Raw genomic sequence first — 15,169 nt, forward strand, 5'->3', positions numbered from 1 at the left:
TGGCGTGGGCATTCCATTTACATCAAGTCAACAAGACCTCATTCCAACGACCTCAAGCACACGCGTCGTCGCGAGGATAGGCTAATCGGATGCTGCTTTGATTCATTCTCATTATACACTACGGTCCAGCCAGGTTCTGCATGGCTTTGTACGCAGCACGGTTCTCGTACGGAATCTCGGCGCAGACCAGCTTATCATACAGATCTGGGACAAACAGCAAATACCACACAACAAGATATCTATTATACTACCAAATATCGCCATGTCCCAAACTTCAACTCAGCCGCCGGCCACCGCCGATGGCATCAACTTCGTTCACGTGGAACAGTGGGCTCCGTCGCATGGATATCACGACTCGATGGCGTCGCTGTTGAACTATATCCAAACGTAAGCAGCAAGAGACTATCAAGACGCGATACGCAAATCGGAAACCTAACTCAAAGTCCCATTTTCATAATGTCACAGCAAGCAGATGAGTCCCGCCAAATCAGTCCGACAAGCAGCACCACAACCACTCCAACGGCAGAGGCAGGCATCGAAACCCAAGGCGGTAACACGGAAGCAACCTTCAGGCTCCGGGCTCCTGACGAGCTCGAAACCGTCACACAGGCCGTCCCGACCAAAAGCCAACATCTCTTGCCGTCGAACCTCCACAACGGTGGTGAACCGCCCGCGCATCCTCGACAAGCCCGAGATCCAGGCCCTGCGCCACGACCTCAACCACAGACGCAGTCTGGGCATAAGCAACATCGCCACCAGCCTCATGGCAGCCCGCGACCTGCACGCCGCCATCGAAAGCCGGGACCTGGGCGCCGTGTATGCCATGCTGCGCTCGGGGGTGGACCCGAACCTGTCGCGCGGCGGTGTGGTCGTGACCAGCGCCTCGGGTCGGCCGTCGACCCCCACAGCGCCACGACGGCCCGCGGCAAAGACGGGCGTGGGCGTGACGCCGCTGCACCGCGCCTTCTCGGTCGGCTGCCTCGAGGCGGCCATGTTTCTGGTGCTGGCGGGCGCGGACCTCGAGGCCACCAACGCGGCGGGCGAGACGGCCGTGGTGCGCGCCGTGCGCTGTGAGCTGCCCGACGACTTTGTCGCGCTGTGCTGCGAGCTGGGTGCCGTCGTTGACGCTGCCGACCGCTCTGGCCGCTCTGCGCTGCACTACGCCGCCGGGCTCGTGCATCCGGATGTAAGCTGCGGCACGGTCCTTGCGCTGGCTGACCACGGTGCGGATTTGGATGGGAGGGACGCTGAGGGCAGGGCGCCGCTGCATGCGGCTGTGACTGCTGGCAGGGCAGAGGTGGTGCTGCAGCTGGTGGCGCGAGGGGCTGACGTTGAGGCTGCGCTGCCTGGCGGCGCGACGCCGCTGCACCTTGCTGTTCTTCGGCGGAATGCTCAGATCGTCAGGGTGCTGTGTGAGCATGGCGTCGATATCAATGGGCAGGAGGGCGTTAGTGGGAGTCCAGGGGGTGATTCCAGGGGCACAGTCCCGAAAACACCACTTTTATACGCCATCGAAACAGGGTGCACTGAGATCGTGCGGATCCTGCTCACGCACGGCGCCGATGTTAACATGCGCAGTGTCAGCGGCGGCAGTGATAGCAATGGCGGCCCTACAAGTCGGAACCTAAGCAACAGCAGCACCACCAGCAAGGGCGGCAGCTCCACGCCAGCCAACCAGCCGAGCTCCTCGTCCCAGGCCGACTCCTTCCCTCTCCTCGCCGCAGCACGACTAGGCAACGCCGCCGTGGTCGACCTCCTGCTCGCACAGAACGCCGACCTTGGCCTCTCCGACGCGAACCGACAAACGGCGCTGCACGCGGCGGCGGCTCACAACCACATCGATGTCGTGAAGCGGCTGGTGGCGGCGGGCGCGGCGGTGGGGAGCTTGCGCGACGACGGTGCCACGCCTCTGTTGCTCGCCGTGCGGGCCGGCCACGAGGCGGTTGCGCGGTATCTTCTCCTCGGACCGGCGCCTGCACCTGCTGAAAACCCAGCGGACGGGGTCGGTGCCTGTGCCCCAGGCCCAACGGCGCTGTGGCACGCGGTGGACCGCGGGCACCATGATATCGCGAAGCTGCTTATTGTAGACCGCGGCGCGGATCCATTGAGGGTCGTGGACGCTTGGGGGTCCACGCCGTTGCACCACGCGGCCACAAAGGGGTTGGATGGGCTCTTGGAGCTTATTCTTGACCGGATGGTAGAGGGTCATGATGGCGGCGAGCAACCACGGGTGGCGTCAAGTACATATACTGGTGTTAGTAATAGCCGCAGCGAATACACACCCTCGTCAGGGGACGAGAAGAGGACTAAAGGAGTTGAGCCACCAACGGCTCAACAGACAACCACCTCCAAGCCGAAACCGGAACGCAATCCAAGAATACGGGATATAGGAGAAGCGAAGAAAGTTACAAAAGCAGTGACAGCGACAGATAAAACCATGGAACCAAACTCGACACCCTCCGAAATAGCAAACGCAGAAGCGCAAACATCCAAGCTGTACGCATCTCTCCTGCTCGCTGCAGCTGAAGGCGGCCACCTCTCGACGCTCAAGCTGCTCCTCGCCCGCCGCGGCCCAGCCTCCGCCCTGACCGACCTGCAGAGCGCCCAAACCGCCATTGGAGACGGGATCCTAGCCGTGTCGACCGCGCACCCCGAGGTGCTGCGGTTTCTGCTTGGATCCAAGATGTCCGACGACGGCGGCGGGGGCAGTAGCAGCATTAGTATATGGGCGGCAATATTGGGACGGGCCCGCCGGCCGCTCCTCGACGTCAACCACGGCAACCGACACGGGGCCACGGCTCTGCACTACGCGGCGCTCCGGGGCCACGTCGAGGGCGCGCGGGTGCTGCTGCAAAGGGGGGCCAGGCAGTTGGCGGTGACGGTGGAAATCTACGAGGGCGGGCTGGACGACTATGCGGACAAGAAGGATTACAGGCAGGGTACCCCTGCGGGTCTGGCAAGGCAGAAGGGGTTTGATACCCTAGCCGCCATGATTGACAAATGGAGATGAAACTTGACGTTTTAGAACAAGAAAACAAGAAGAAAAAGAAAAAGAAAAAAAAAGAAAGAATGTTAGCCCGCACCTAGCCGTGTTGCGCGCATATACGGCACGGCTTCTCGCCAGGGAATTTCGATCTCCTAACAGCCGCCTTTTCCAAATCATTAGCCCCGATCCCATCACAGTGCAATGTGTTACCTTTCCTACTTGCCTGGTTATGCAAGGTACCTTGTGGATAAACCTTGGTTGCAGCTGATAATAATGAAAAATGAAATAGCCATGACCAAAACCATCGACCACCTGCTTGTGATCATCCATCATCCGCGCGCATTAAAAAAACCGGACACACACCTAATAGATGTCCAGCTCAGCTGCAGCAGCTCTCGTTCTATACCCCTCCCAAAGTTGGTACAGATGCAGCAAGGCGGTGGTGCAGCACGTTTGGTCGATTTGACCTCCTCTTAATGCTGTCATGCTAATGCTCCTCCCCGAGACTAAAGTCGGATACCTGAACCGAGGAGAATCAACAATGTCACCCAACGAAATGCACTAGCCAAGGTGCAGAGGTTGCAGTTGTAGGGTGGTATGCGGGAGTTCGTCCCCCTCCCCTGAAATAGACAAAAGACAGCAACAAAGAAAAAAAGTGAGAGCCACAAAGGCAGAAATTATGGGTGTGCGTGCTATTCGTGCAACTTTTTTGTTGCTGATGTTCCGCTTGGTACGGACGGGCTTTGAGACATGAGAGCATTAAAATATATATGAAAAAAAATAACATAAAAAAAAAGCATCCTCCAACTAGTGTAGGTAGGTAAGCAAGGTGAGTCTTCCTTACCGTAAACCCCTCCCTCCCCTGGGTAAGGTTCAAAAGGGTGCTTGGCGTGTAAGCTGGTATGTGGCAAAGCTGGTTAGTGGGATGGTCGATGGGTAGTAGCACTATAGCTAAGGGGTAGCATTGCACGATTCGCGGTTCACAGCCGACTGGCGCATTGCCAGATTGTACCGCACCAAAAACGCATCTATGAGGCACAAACTTGTCCCCTCGACTGCGTCTTTTTTTTTTTTTTTTTTTTTTTTGCTGCATCCCAATGGGCTGCCTAGCCCGGCTAGCCGCGAACCCTGCACCTACGAGTGGCGGCTGCTTGGACTCTTATTTGCCAGATGTCACGTGCAACCGGCGCCCATAGCTTGCTGGCCCCGGGAAGCACGGCCCGACGTCCAGACGTATCCCTTGCTCATCGGTCGCAATGGCGCAACCGGTCTGCCATTCAGTGTACCTTCATCCCTCATGCGTGTGACGTTGGTTTCTTTTCATGACAGACTCACTAGCTGTGCAAGATTCAGGCCATTTCTATCTGTCTTCCTTTTTTTCGTTCCTACTTTTTTTTTTTTTAGCACCGGGGCCAAGGTGATGCACACTTGCATGCATTCTCCCTCCTATAATGCGGCTTGTAAACCCGGGAGTAGGCAGCCGAGGCGCCGGTAGCTAAGAATTGGTCAAGTTGCAATTTATCAGGGCTCACATACTGTCGAGCGATTGGGTGTTCCCATCCAGACTATCGTCCGTCAAGACCTCTTCCAGCATAACGACTGGTGGGAAGCAGGAGCCACCTTTCGGAACATGGCATCGACTATCGAGATCTGGTGGGTCCAATCAGCCTAAACCTACACGTTGACTTCAGCCAAAAAGACTTCGCCGATGCAGCAACACGAACCCGGTATGGTGTTCGTAGATATCTTCGTGTTGCTTACCACAGGGGCTATTCCGGGAGTACATGCCCACCATGATGAGGAAGGTTTTTTTTTTTTTTTTTTTTTTTGAGTTGTTTTTCTTGACCTCCATCTTTTCTTTGCCATTTTCTTTTTCCTGGCTACGCATGACAGACAGACAGGAAGACAGACATACAACCTGAGCCATCCTTTCCCGCTCGTACAGCAACCGGTTAAGTTAGACATGTCGTCTGAAGATGAACCCGCCCTGGGCTGCGTCCACCCCGCTGCAGATCTCATGCAGCCGTTGTGGGCAAACCGATTATCATTGTACACCCTGGAGTATCTTGGACTGGGCTAGGCTGTGCTGTGCTGTGGCTGTCCCGAATCGATGTGACTACCTCGAGAGCGCGGTATACATGCCCAGGACACTAATGTTGGGACTTTTATCGGGCCGCTATTTGCGGGCTGCAGTGCATGAAGATGTTTAGTTTACTGTGGTCGTGCGAGCGGCGATTTCATCGGCTGTCTAGGGTTAGAACTTGAGCCACAGCGGCAGTAGATTGCCATGTGTTATTCATCCGACAAGGGGAAATTCTTGATTTGGAAATAATAGACCAACAATCCTGCAAATGGTCTTCTTGTGCAACGGAAGGAGGCCTCGACCACGGTTGTTCTGAAAAATAAGTGATGTTCCCTCACAGCGGTGATACATCAAATGTGAGGAAGGGTACAATCGGGATCCTTCAGCCTTGAGTTGAGCTGTGTCCGTGGAAATCTCGAGTTTGATACTGTGGCTTGCTCTGAACATTACCTAGAATTTCAGTACAGCCTGTGGCCAAGATCTGTCGAGCGGTATTTACGGCTGAAATCGGAAAGGGAGACCAACACAACACCCAAATGTTCCAATAACAAACCCAGTGACCAATCGGGAACTGACGAGAAACTTTGGCACACAGGCAGTCATGGAAGTTTAAGAATTGACCACGGCTAGTCCAGCTTGGAAGCCACTTAGTCAAGAAACAACAAGGTTTCGCGAAAAATGATGTCCTTTGCCCTAGAAAATGCAAAAGGACCGCAACGCGCTCAAATCAAGGGTCGTTCGCTTCAATAGGGTTCACATGTCGGATTATGCCATCGTCTGGGGTAAATAAAATACGCGAGTAGATAATGGTGGGCTGGGGAATCCGACCAAGGCGGACAGACTACTGCGGAGAGTAGAACAGGCGAAAAAGGATTACTTTCCGCTGGTGCTAGATTTGCCGATATCACACGCATGTGCGCTTGCCGCGATGGGATACCGGAGAACTTAGTGACGGTGGTCAGTCAGTGAGTTCTGCGGTGCATCGTCATTGCAAGATATCGGGTCATAGTACGGGTAGCTGTCAATCGCGATGCCGCGGCAAACAAGCGTGGGCCTGCAGTAGCTAGATTGCCAGAACATACTTCACTCTGGGCAACCAACCTGTCACAGCACCACTGACCCTGGGTCGCATGCTGACGGCCAACTCTAGGTCGGTTGCCCTGAAAACTCAATAATGACAATGCAACATAAATAAGTGACGTGTCAATCATGGGGTTGATCTACAGTAGGGGCTTGCAGACTGACCAAAGTTGCCTTCTTCAAAGGACCTACCTGCAAACAACCACGCTGTGGGCCTGCGATTATTGAGACCTTGGGGTTATGCCATGGCAGCAGGAAGCCGAGTGACCTGCCTGGCTGAGCAACTGACTGGCACCTTGGATGCTCCAACAGGCGCGCCGGTCCGCAATCCAATGCACTCCGATCATCCAATACATCAGGGGGAGCTTCTTATGCAACAAAGGCAATGACCGCCTTGGGCCGTATGCATGCGCATCGATGGAACACAAGCCATCAGTACCTACCTTACCTACCTTACCTACCTAGTTACCATGGCCCTCGTCTCGGCGAGGACTGTCGGCATGGTGGATGCCACACCACGTCAACTCCAAGTCTGATTCGCTCTGCAAAACCAACCTCAGGTGGATATCCGCACCCGGACTCCTTCGACAGACACGTCTCCAGGTTTGGTAGTCCATGTCAAGACTAGAATCAGCAATTTCTTCAAGACCCTGCGAAGTGGATAGACATTTTCAAAGTTCGCAATGTGGACCTCTTTTGTAGATAGGGAGGATGCTCTACATACTGTATCGGGATTCGGCAGGCACGGAGCCGTTATCAGCCTGAGATATGCCGCCGTCTAGAGTCTTGAGTCTGTGCTTCTTTCTCCGGGAAATGTTATAACAGAGAAATAAGAAAATAAAATAAAATGACTCTTTCATACAAGACCTAGGCAGCCTTCGGGGCACAGCCGGGGAACGCTTTGACCACGCCAATAATCATCCTGGCTTGTAGTCTGGCTGGGTCTGGTCTGGTCTTTTTTCTGCTTTCGTGGGCCGCAGGTATAGACCTGGAAAGAGAAGCGCTTCCGACCGGAAGAGGCCGTCATGGGGAGGAGCAGCAGCATCCATCCCCTCTCCGAGTCGGGATGGATACCCTTGTCATTTCGGCAGGAATAATAAAAGAGGGGAGAAAAAAATTAACAAACGTACATGGATTATCGGGGCGAGGTGGAATATTCATGATCTACGGGAAAGTGGCTTGTGGGCGGCGTATTTCCCAAATTCATGCGTTCAGAATGAGGAAACGGGGAGAGGTCTTTGGAGGTTCGTTCAGCTTTTTTTCCCCATGATCGTTTCTTGGACAAGGGGGCTTAAGTTGAATGATTATGCCGAAAACGCATGGGCCATACCGTGTGGCAAAACCGACAGGCGCAGCAACTGAAAAGGCAAGAGAGGGCACTGTAAGGTAGCTTGGCAACTTGGGTAGATATGGAGACAAAATTCGGAAACAACGAAATCTTTTTTTACACCAAAAGATAAAGCCGAATAGAAACAGATTCAACCGCCTTACTGAATTGTATTATTATGGCATACAAGCCAAAATAGTGGAGGCAAGGTAGGCGCTCGAGGTAACACTCACTTGCCTTGCTTGCGTGAGAGTGATCGGGGTCGACCAACCGTCACTCGCTTTGGGTAGCTGCGATGGGCTGTAGTAATGGGATCGCGGCAAGTGCTACCCAAGAAAAGAGGATAATACCTTAACCTAAGGCAAGTACCCGTCAACCCGTCCCCAGCAAGGTAAGGGCTATTATGTCGCAAATGGTGGGCGACACGGGATTCGGTTCGATTGGGTTGATGGCCGTTGACACCATATTCTTTTACCAATGGATACCTTGTCTTGCTTGCTTACCCTTCCTGCCTTAGCTTGCCCACCGAAGGTAACCAAATAAGACAATTCCTTGCTTCTTACCTGGTCATAACCCACGCCCGGGTCAGGTACCAACCAAACTTTACCACTGTGAAGTAAAGTGCACCATGCGCGCCACGCGAGAATGCCATGGCGACTGTGTCCTTCTGTGTCCTTGAATGTGGACAGACATGATATTACTTAGCCAGACCGGTTGCCAGATTGTTATTACATCTGGTTCGTGAGGGCCCTTGGGAAATTATTTTTGGGGATGTAAATCATTGAGGCTCATCGCTGACTGATTCACAAACCAGGCTAGCAGCATGAGCGTGTGTGCGCAGACGCGCGCTAAAACCAAGCATTTCGTTACGCATAATGCCCCATATTCGTACCCAAGTTACCCAACAACCTTTTTTTTTTTTTTTTTTTCCCTCTCTGTCTTGTACCCAAATTTTTCACCACCGTGTCCCGAGTCAACCCCTGGTGTCTTACGAGAATGGTTTATGATCGACCACGCAGAAGTAAAGTATTGCACCTGCGCGGTTTAATTCTGCCATATACTTGTACGCTGTTAATTGTTATTCCGTCCCATTTCGATCGCTTTCGCTGGGGTCTCAGGGGTCATTGTGGTGAATTAGCATTTTTGTATTTTTGTAATACCCATCTTATTGATCATCAATCATCCCGCTTTTGACGAACGACTCCAGTGGATAATAGTGAGAGGGTTCTTATAGTAGGGGAATAATGAAAAGTAAATAAACTCAGTCTTCCTTATTCAACTACATGCAGTAATGCTGCGTTTATCCTCGTTAGTATCCACCCTTTTCTGCAGCCGTTATTGAGCCTTGGATTTAAACACTTTGACATTGGCACTGACTGACACCGCCACTGACAATTGACAAGCAAAACAAAAAATTCGATACTCCCCAGCAAACCCCTGACAAAAAGACCGACACGCGCCCCCTTCCAAGCCCCTTTTCCGTCTCGTGAGTTACGAATTGCAACGGCCCCACCCTTTATTGAGATATCATCCGCGGAGGAGGGTACGTAGAGTGAATATGCCCTTGTCATTTCTCTCCTTACATAGGGACAAGAAAGAAAGAAGAAAACAAAGAAAAAAGCCAGAAAAAATGGGCGTTTATCTGCCCTGTCCCACGGCGCTTCTCTGTTAATGGCTCGGCAAAGATGGATACTGGAGCCGGCCCAAGGTCGGGCTGCACTCAAAAATCTCAAGTCTTACGAAAGAAACAGCGCCAAGACATCTGCAGGACCCCACTAGCGCCTGGCGACCCGACTTGACAGAAGCAGCTATCAGGAGCTAATCCTACTTAATTCGGACGGGTCCGCGTCTGTACGTGGTAGCTCCAACGTCTTTATAGCGGGGCCGGAGGGATATCAACTTCAGGTACCTTAGGTTACCACATATTGTATTACCTCAATACCTTACCTCTCTACCTTCCATAGCAAGCTTACCTAGACCGCGTTAGGTAGGTACTGTGAGCTAATGGATATGTGCACCCCGCGGATAAAACAGCCCAAGTAGTGGACAAGACAGCAAAGACCGATGCGCACAGCCCTTTTTTATTGCGCAATGTGCATCAAACGACCCAAGAGGGTTGAGTTGTCCAAAGTGATTCTGCGCCCCCTCCCTTATTTTTGTACAACTGGATCTCAAGGGGCTGATGGTATGGAACTAGACTGCAGTTGGAAACAAAACGCTTGTGCACTTTTTTTTTCCTTTCGTTTTGCTGCACGGAATTTGACTGTCTCTAGTCACCATCGTCACATAAACAGCCGAGGACCCAGTCAGGAGGCACCTTCTTGTACCATTTTTAACCCCCAAGTCAGGGGAGAAATTTTTCACGATGGATCCTTTCGCGTCAAATGAATGGATGGCTGGACGTTTACGAGGGGAAGAAAAGGTGGAATGAGGGGCCAAAAAAGAAAGAAAAAAATAAAATAAGATAAAATATGTAGGAAAAAAAAAGACGATTAATGAGTGAAATTCCACAGATGACGAACGTGATAACAAATTGTCAAGAAGATTCGCCCCGAATAATTCACGTACAGTAATAAAGGACCCTTGCAGGCAAAATAAGGCAAGCGTCCATTCGAGGGGTGGCTCCCCAGGCATTTCGTCACAGTAACTTTCTGGATTCCAATCTCTCGGTGCATTGCTTGATTGCCCTGCGCATTGCATCGAGCACAGGCAGAAAGGAGAAAGCGCACAGAGACGATTGATTGCTGGGTTGCTACCGGCTGAGATTGAACCATTCAGAATTTGAGTAAAGAGCCACACCACCCTGGGCACCCCCAATTAACCCCCCTGGTATCCATCCCTGTGCAGTTGTCGTCTGCAGCGACCCTCCCTGCTGGCTGGGCCTGGCTGGCGGGCTGGGCCACCTCGACTTGCAGTGGAGTGCTGCAGAAAGAGACACACCCAGGAACAGAGAACCACCAGGCCAACCCGCTTCCGCAATACGCACACCCTTTTGTTCCCTCTCTTTTCTGCACCTGATACTACTGAGGGCCAGACACAAACGGATAGCCAGCTAGCCAGGCCAGACACAAACGGATAGCCAGCTAGCCAGGCCAGACACCACACCTCCCTCCTCCTCCCTCTTCCCACGACGTATGCCTCTTTCGTCGTCCCTCGTAGGGAACCCGGCCCACGGTCGCGTACCCCCCCTTGTCTGTGGAATCTTGGCTCCATCAAATAAAGTCCCCAATTAAATAAAACCGCTCCGCAGACCACAATGTTACAACCTTCCCTATATACCGCTGCGTCTCCTCCCGTCAAGGATGAACCGAAGCTGGAGAGAGAGCCAGAAAAGGCCTTGGAGTCGGAGCAGCAGCAGCAGCAGCAGCTGACGCAGAGAAGGCTTTCCCCGCCACAGCATCAAGTACTACAAGGTACACCGGATGCGCAAAGACACGAGCTGAAGCAAGAAGAGCTGGATCAAGCCGCGCTGCTGCATCACTGCCAAGCTCACGCATCGTTGGTTGGCAGACCTACACCAGCCGTCTCCGCCGCGGACACTGGCAGTAGCCGAGTCTCGTCGCCTGCAGAAGACCGCAAAGACTTGAAAGGTGCAGTGTCAACCGTGTCAGTGGTCTCGACCACCTCTACTTATCCCTCGGGTGTATCTGCCGCTGCAGACCACTCCAATATTCCTGAACGCAAAGCAGACTGCCGTGTGTCGCCACATTCCGAGTCACAAGCTGCTTCAGCTGGGGAAGAACAGGCTGGGATCGTCAAGGTTGAACCCATCCGCCGCAGCAGTACGGCATCCAACCCACCCATCTCGCTCACCAACAGGACCGCAGGCGTCGCGTCCTCAGTCTCGCCGGAACCAATGTCGAACGGACCTCCTCCGCCGGTTGGCCACCCCCGCCAGCATGTCAGCTACCCCGAGCAGCACCAACCAACCTACTCGCAAGCTCCCATGCCCTCGGGCCCCTATGGTTACTCACCTATAACGACTCAACCCCCGATGGACCCTTATCGAGCCGGACAACAACCGTTGCCTCCGAATCACGCAATGGCGTTGCCGAGCATGAGGAGCCTCGCACCTTTGCAACACCAGCAGCAGCAACAACAACAACACCATCAACATCCACAACACGCCATGTCAATGACCCATGCTCCGATCCCTACGGCATATTATGCGCAGCATATGATGAACCCGTATGGCATGGGGCCGGATCTGCGCTTTGCTTTGCCCTTGACAGATCCGCGGATACAAATGAGCGGGGGTCGTAACAAAAAGGTACGGCATTTTGGTATAACGGTTGCTGTTTTTAGTCTTTCTAGCGAGCGAAGGCTAGTCGTAGAAGGCAGATGTTTGGTCGGGCCTTGGTTATTTCCTTTCTGGGGGTGTAAAATCAAAAGTGAAAAGCGAGAGAAACAAAGCCCATTGTGCTAACAACCAGGCCATTGCGCCGTGCGTTTTGTACAGGAGATTAAGAGGCGAACAAAAACAGGCTGCTTGACCTGTAGGAAACGCAGAATAAAGGTACGTCAAAAACTCTCACCTTGAAACAAAATCCGGGTTTCTTTTCTTCTCTACCTACCCTTACCCTTGCCCTTCATCCCAAGTTTGGATTTTTGTCGGCCGAAGCGACAAGGGTTGCAATCGGTCGTTGGGACGTTTGAAAGTGTACTCTAAAAGTGCAAAAGATTTGCAAGCTCTAGAGGGGCATCTTTTTCGGGTGCCTGTCCAAAGCAAGCGGTCGTCTATTATATACTTTTGGACGATTTTCTTTTTCTCGCTTGAAAGTCGCTAGAGGCTCGCTTGTTAGTACTAGACATGCGGCAAAGCGAGCGGCAATTTTGCTTGAACGAGCAAATCTTCAAGCAAAGTCGAGACATGAAATCCATGCAACACACTTCCAAGCCCCGCGAACCCCGCCCGCCCTATGCCCAAAGAAATGACACATCGAAGAAAAGAAAAAAGGCATAACATAAAACGAAATTATGGTTGTCCTTCTTGACTACGGATGAACTTCCCGTGACACACAAGTGTTTCTTTGCACTACACCTGACAGGCAACACGACATGCTAACCATTATTTTACCTTCCGTGGTTTTCAGTGCGACGAGACGCATCCGACCTGCAACAACTGTAAAAAATCCAAGCGGGAATGTGCCGGGTACGACCCGCTATTTACCAACGTGACAACCCCGCCAGGGCCGTCAACCATCCAACCAGCATCCCTTCCTCCGCAAGCCACAACAGGTACAGGCCCTGTTCCGGGTTCAGCTCCAGGCTCGATCACTGGCACAGCTCCTTCTACCGGCTCCCCCAGCTTGAGCCCTTATAGCAACCATCTGCCCGCGCCCGTGGTGCCCAGTAACTACGCGCCCGCACCGACGCCGCCACAAGGTCACCACTACGACCCCAACCCCTCGTCGGCCTCTTCCGCCTCGGCCCCTGTTGCATTGTCGTCCTCGAATAGCATTGATTACTCGGGCGGCATTGACCCCGCTCTCGACACAGGTACGGCATCTTCGGCCATCCATCATCACCAGCACCACCAGCACCACCACCAGCACAGCCACAACAACCACCATCATCAACACAGCAGCAACACAAACCCAAACAATATGAGCCACCCTGGACACTACAGAGCCGGCAGCCCTGCGTTTTACAACTCGTGTCCGCCTCTTCGCTTGCCCTAATTTGCAGTTGTTGTCTCTGTTGCCGCGTTGTTTCGTTTTGTTGTTTGCTGCTGCTGCTGCTGCTGCTCGCATTTCTACTGCTCTTACTGCCGTCATTCTTTTTCCCCGTTACCTGCGTCATGTCGGAAGCCGAACCCGAGGGGGCAGCATTGACTCACACTAGTACCCAGGCAAAGGTTATGAAGGTCGATGAGCTCTGCGCCCTTGCAGGGCCCCCGCCGCCACCTCCTCAGAATCCGGCAGGAAGAGAAACTCTTGACGAGATTCTCAAGATCTACTACGAGATTTACGTGCCTGGCCTTGCGTCTTTTTTCGAGACGCACTGGTACAACTTCAAGCCGGAGGGTACGAACCCAAGTACCATCCTGACAAAGAACTCAAATGCGGTAAACCTTCTTGCAAGCTTCCTGGATGCTCTTAACCAGACCAAGAAGAACACGGATGCGACACAGGTGGCTGCAGCAGGCGCCATAGAGACCCGCGTGGTTTGGGGGCTCGCCACTCTCGCATATACCATACCTGCGGCAACTAATCCCGCGGGCGATGATCCTCTCCCTCAGGACAACGGCGCTGAGGTGCGCAACCGGCTGCACGTGTTTGAGACGCTTCTTTCTGGCACCTACCTCAACATCAACCCTTGCGTTCCACCGCCGCGCAAGGGCGACCCTCACAGGATCAGGGAGTTTGAATTTTGGTATTATCTGGCCGAGTCCCTGCGGGTCGGTGAGGCACCCAGCGTAGTGCAACAGCGCGACGCCGCCATATCGCGCATCCGGAACCTGTTGGACGGCCGCGAGAATCGGGACGTGTGCTATTCTATACGTGTCCTCCGTGAGTTGGCGCCCAAGTTTCCCCCTGGGTTCGAGAGCTCGCTGCCGCAGCATCTCGACGAGGGTGACCAGCGTAACAGGCTCGCTGTGGCGGCGCAGTTCATCAAAGATGAAGCGCGGACCTCGGGAGGTACCACAAACGTTGTCAGGCGGCTCGCGGAGCTGGCCATAAAGGCGTTTATCGCTCCTGGGGTTAACATTGTCCGCAGGCCATCGTGAACTGGGGTCATTCCGGACAGAAGAGAGAGAAAGAAAAGAAGAAAAAATCAATCTTATTATTACTTGCACACCGTTTCTCCTCATCAACAAACCGGCCAACATCATCATAATCCATCACCTTCGGCATCATGATTACATTTGCATCATCCTTAAAGCATCTGCCTGAATCACACTTAGTTCATTAATCGCATCCTACCCTCCCAATCAACGCTTTATGACCTTTTGTTTTTCATTCAAATTGGCTTTGCATCTTTTTGCAATATGCTATATACCTATTTGTTTATATACCAATGTATAAAAAGTTTCTTATATTCTCATTACATTTTGTTTGGTCTATTTTTTTTCCTTTTCTTTTTTTCTCTTCTCTTTAAATATTCATACCAAAAATAGCTGGGCTTCGGCGAATGCTAAGAGGGGTGCGCGTATGGCGCTGTAAGATATGTGCTGGAGCAAGAAAAGAAATCAATAATTCTGCCATCATAACTGCTCCGCACCTCTTTTCCAAACAAATATTTCTGGCAAGACTGCTCATGGACACATACTCGTGAGACAAAATCTTCGTCAATCATCAACACCCACTAGTTGGGCTCATTCCAGCAACTACTAAAGGAACATCTGGAATCCTAGTACTAGATAGTCTAGGTGCGTGTGTACTCTTGGCCCCTATCTAATGTCAAGAATGTTAGTCTCTGACGGAGACATGTCTTGTAAGGTTTTGCCTAGACCAAGACGACGTGTTGTGCAGCTGCTTTTCTCTGCACAGCCCGGTAACTTGCATGTTTCGGCAACGAGCAAAAGCTTCAAGACTCCAAGGAGGGCAAGATCGAGGCACATCGCTTTACCGATGCTTCCAGTCGCAGAGTTAGACCTTCTTGGCACTGCCTGGCTTGAACTAACTGACTTTATACATCTTCCATACCAGTGCTAAGCCTGTCAACACCGAAGACGATGACATATTGCTTT

The 15,169-nt window shown here is 52.5% G+C and overlaps 3 protein-coding genes across 3 annotated transcripts; all 3 read left to right on the top strand.

Annotated features, from left to right (window-relative positions):
* Positions 1-262: 262 nt before the first annotated feature.
* MGG_05152 (uncharacterized protein) lies at positions 263-3,210 on the top strand (the record flags this gene model as incomplete). Its single annotated transcript, XM_003712636.1, has 2 exons — positions 263-387; positions 466-3,210. The coding sequence occupies 2 exons, from the start codon at positions 263-265 to the stop codon at positions 3,008-3,010; spliced, it is 2,670 nt and encodes an 889-aa protein (XP_003712684.1). The 3' UTR covers positions 3,011-3,210.
* Positions 3,211-5,769: 2,559 nt separating this feature from the next.
* MGG_16876 (uncharacterized protein) lies at positions 5,770-6,092 on the top strand (the record flags this gene model as incomplete). Its single annotated transcript, XM_003712637.1, has 2 exons — positions 5,770-5,851; positions 5,932-6,092. 2 exons carry the CDS (start codon positions 5,770-5,772, stop codon positions 6,036-6,038), a joined length of 189 nt encoding a protein of 62 aa, XP_003712685.1. The 3' UTR covers positions 6,039-6,092.
* Positions 6,093-10,521: 4,429 nt separating this feature from the next.
* Positions 10,522-15,121, top strand: MGG_05153 (uncharacterized protein). The gene is made up of 3 exons (XM_003712638.1): positions 10,522-11,746; positions 11,936-11,992; positions 12,570-15,121. The coding sequence occupies exons 1-3, from the start codon at positions 10,733-10,735 to the stop codon at positions 13,155-13,157; spliced, it is 1,659 nt and encodes a 552-aa protein (XP_003712686.1). The 5' UTR covers positions 10,522-10,732; the 3' UTR covers positions 13,158-15,121.
* Positions 15,122-15,169: the final 48 nt, after the last annotated feature.

This window comes from Pyricularia oryzae, chromosome 3 (genome assembly GCF_000002495.2).
Source record: "Pyricularia oryzae 70-15 chromosome 3, whole genome shotgun sequence".
NCBI lineage: Eukaryota > Fungi > Ascomycota > Sordariomycetes > Magnaporthales > Pyriculariaceae > Pyricularia > Pyricularia oryzae.

Excerpts from the sequence above, each read along its gene's own strand:
- MGG_05153 (XM_003712638.1), top strand. The coding sequence starts at position 10,733 with ATGTTACAACCTTCCCTATATACCGCTGCGTCTCCTCCCGTCAAGGAT. Across the intron at positions 11,747-11,935 it reads GCGGGGGTCGTAACAAAAAG|GAGATTAAGAGGCGAACAAA; the intron begins GTACGGCATTTT and ends CGTTTTGTACAG. Across the intron at positions 11,993-12,569 it reads GTAGGAAACGCAGAATAAAG|TGCGACGAGACGCATCCGAC; the intron begins GTACGTCAAAAA and ends CGTGGTTTTCAG.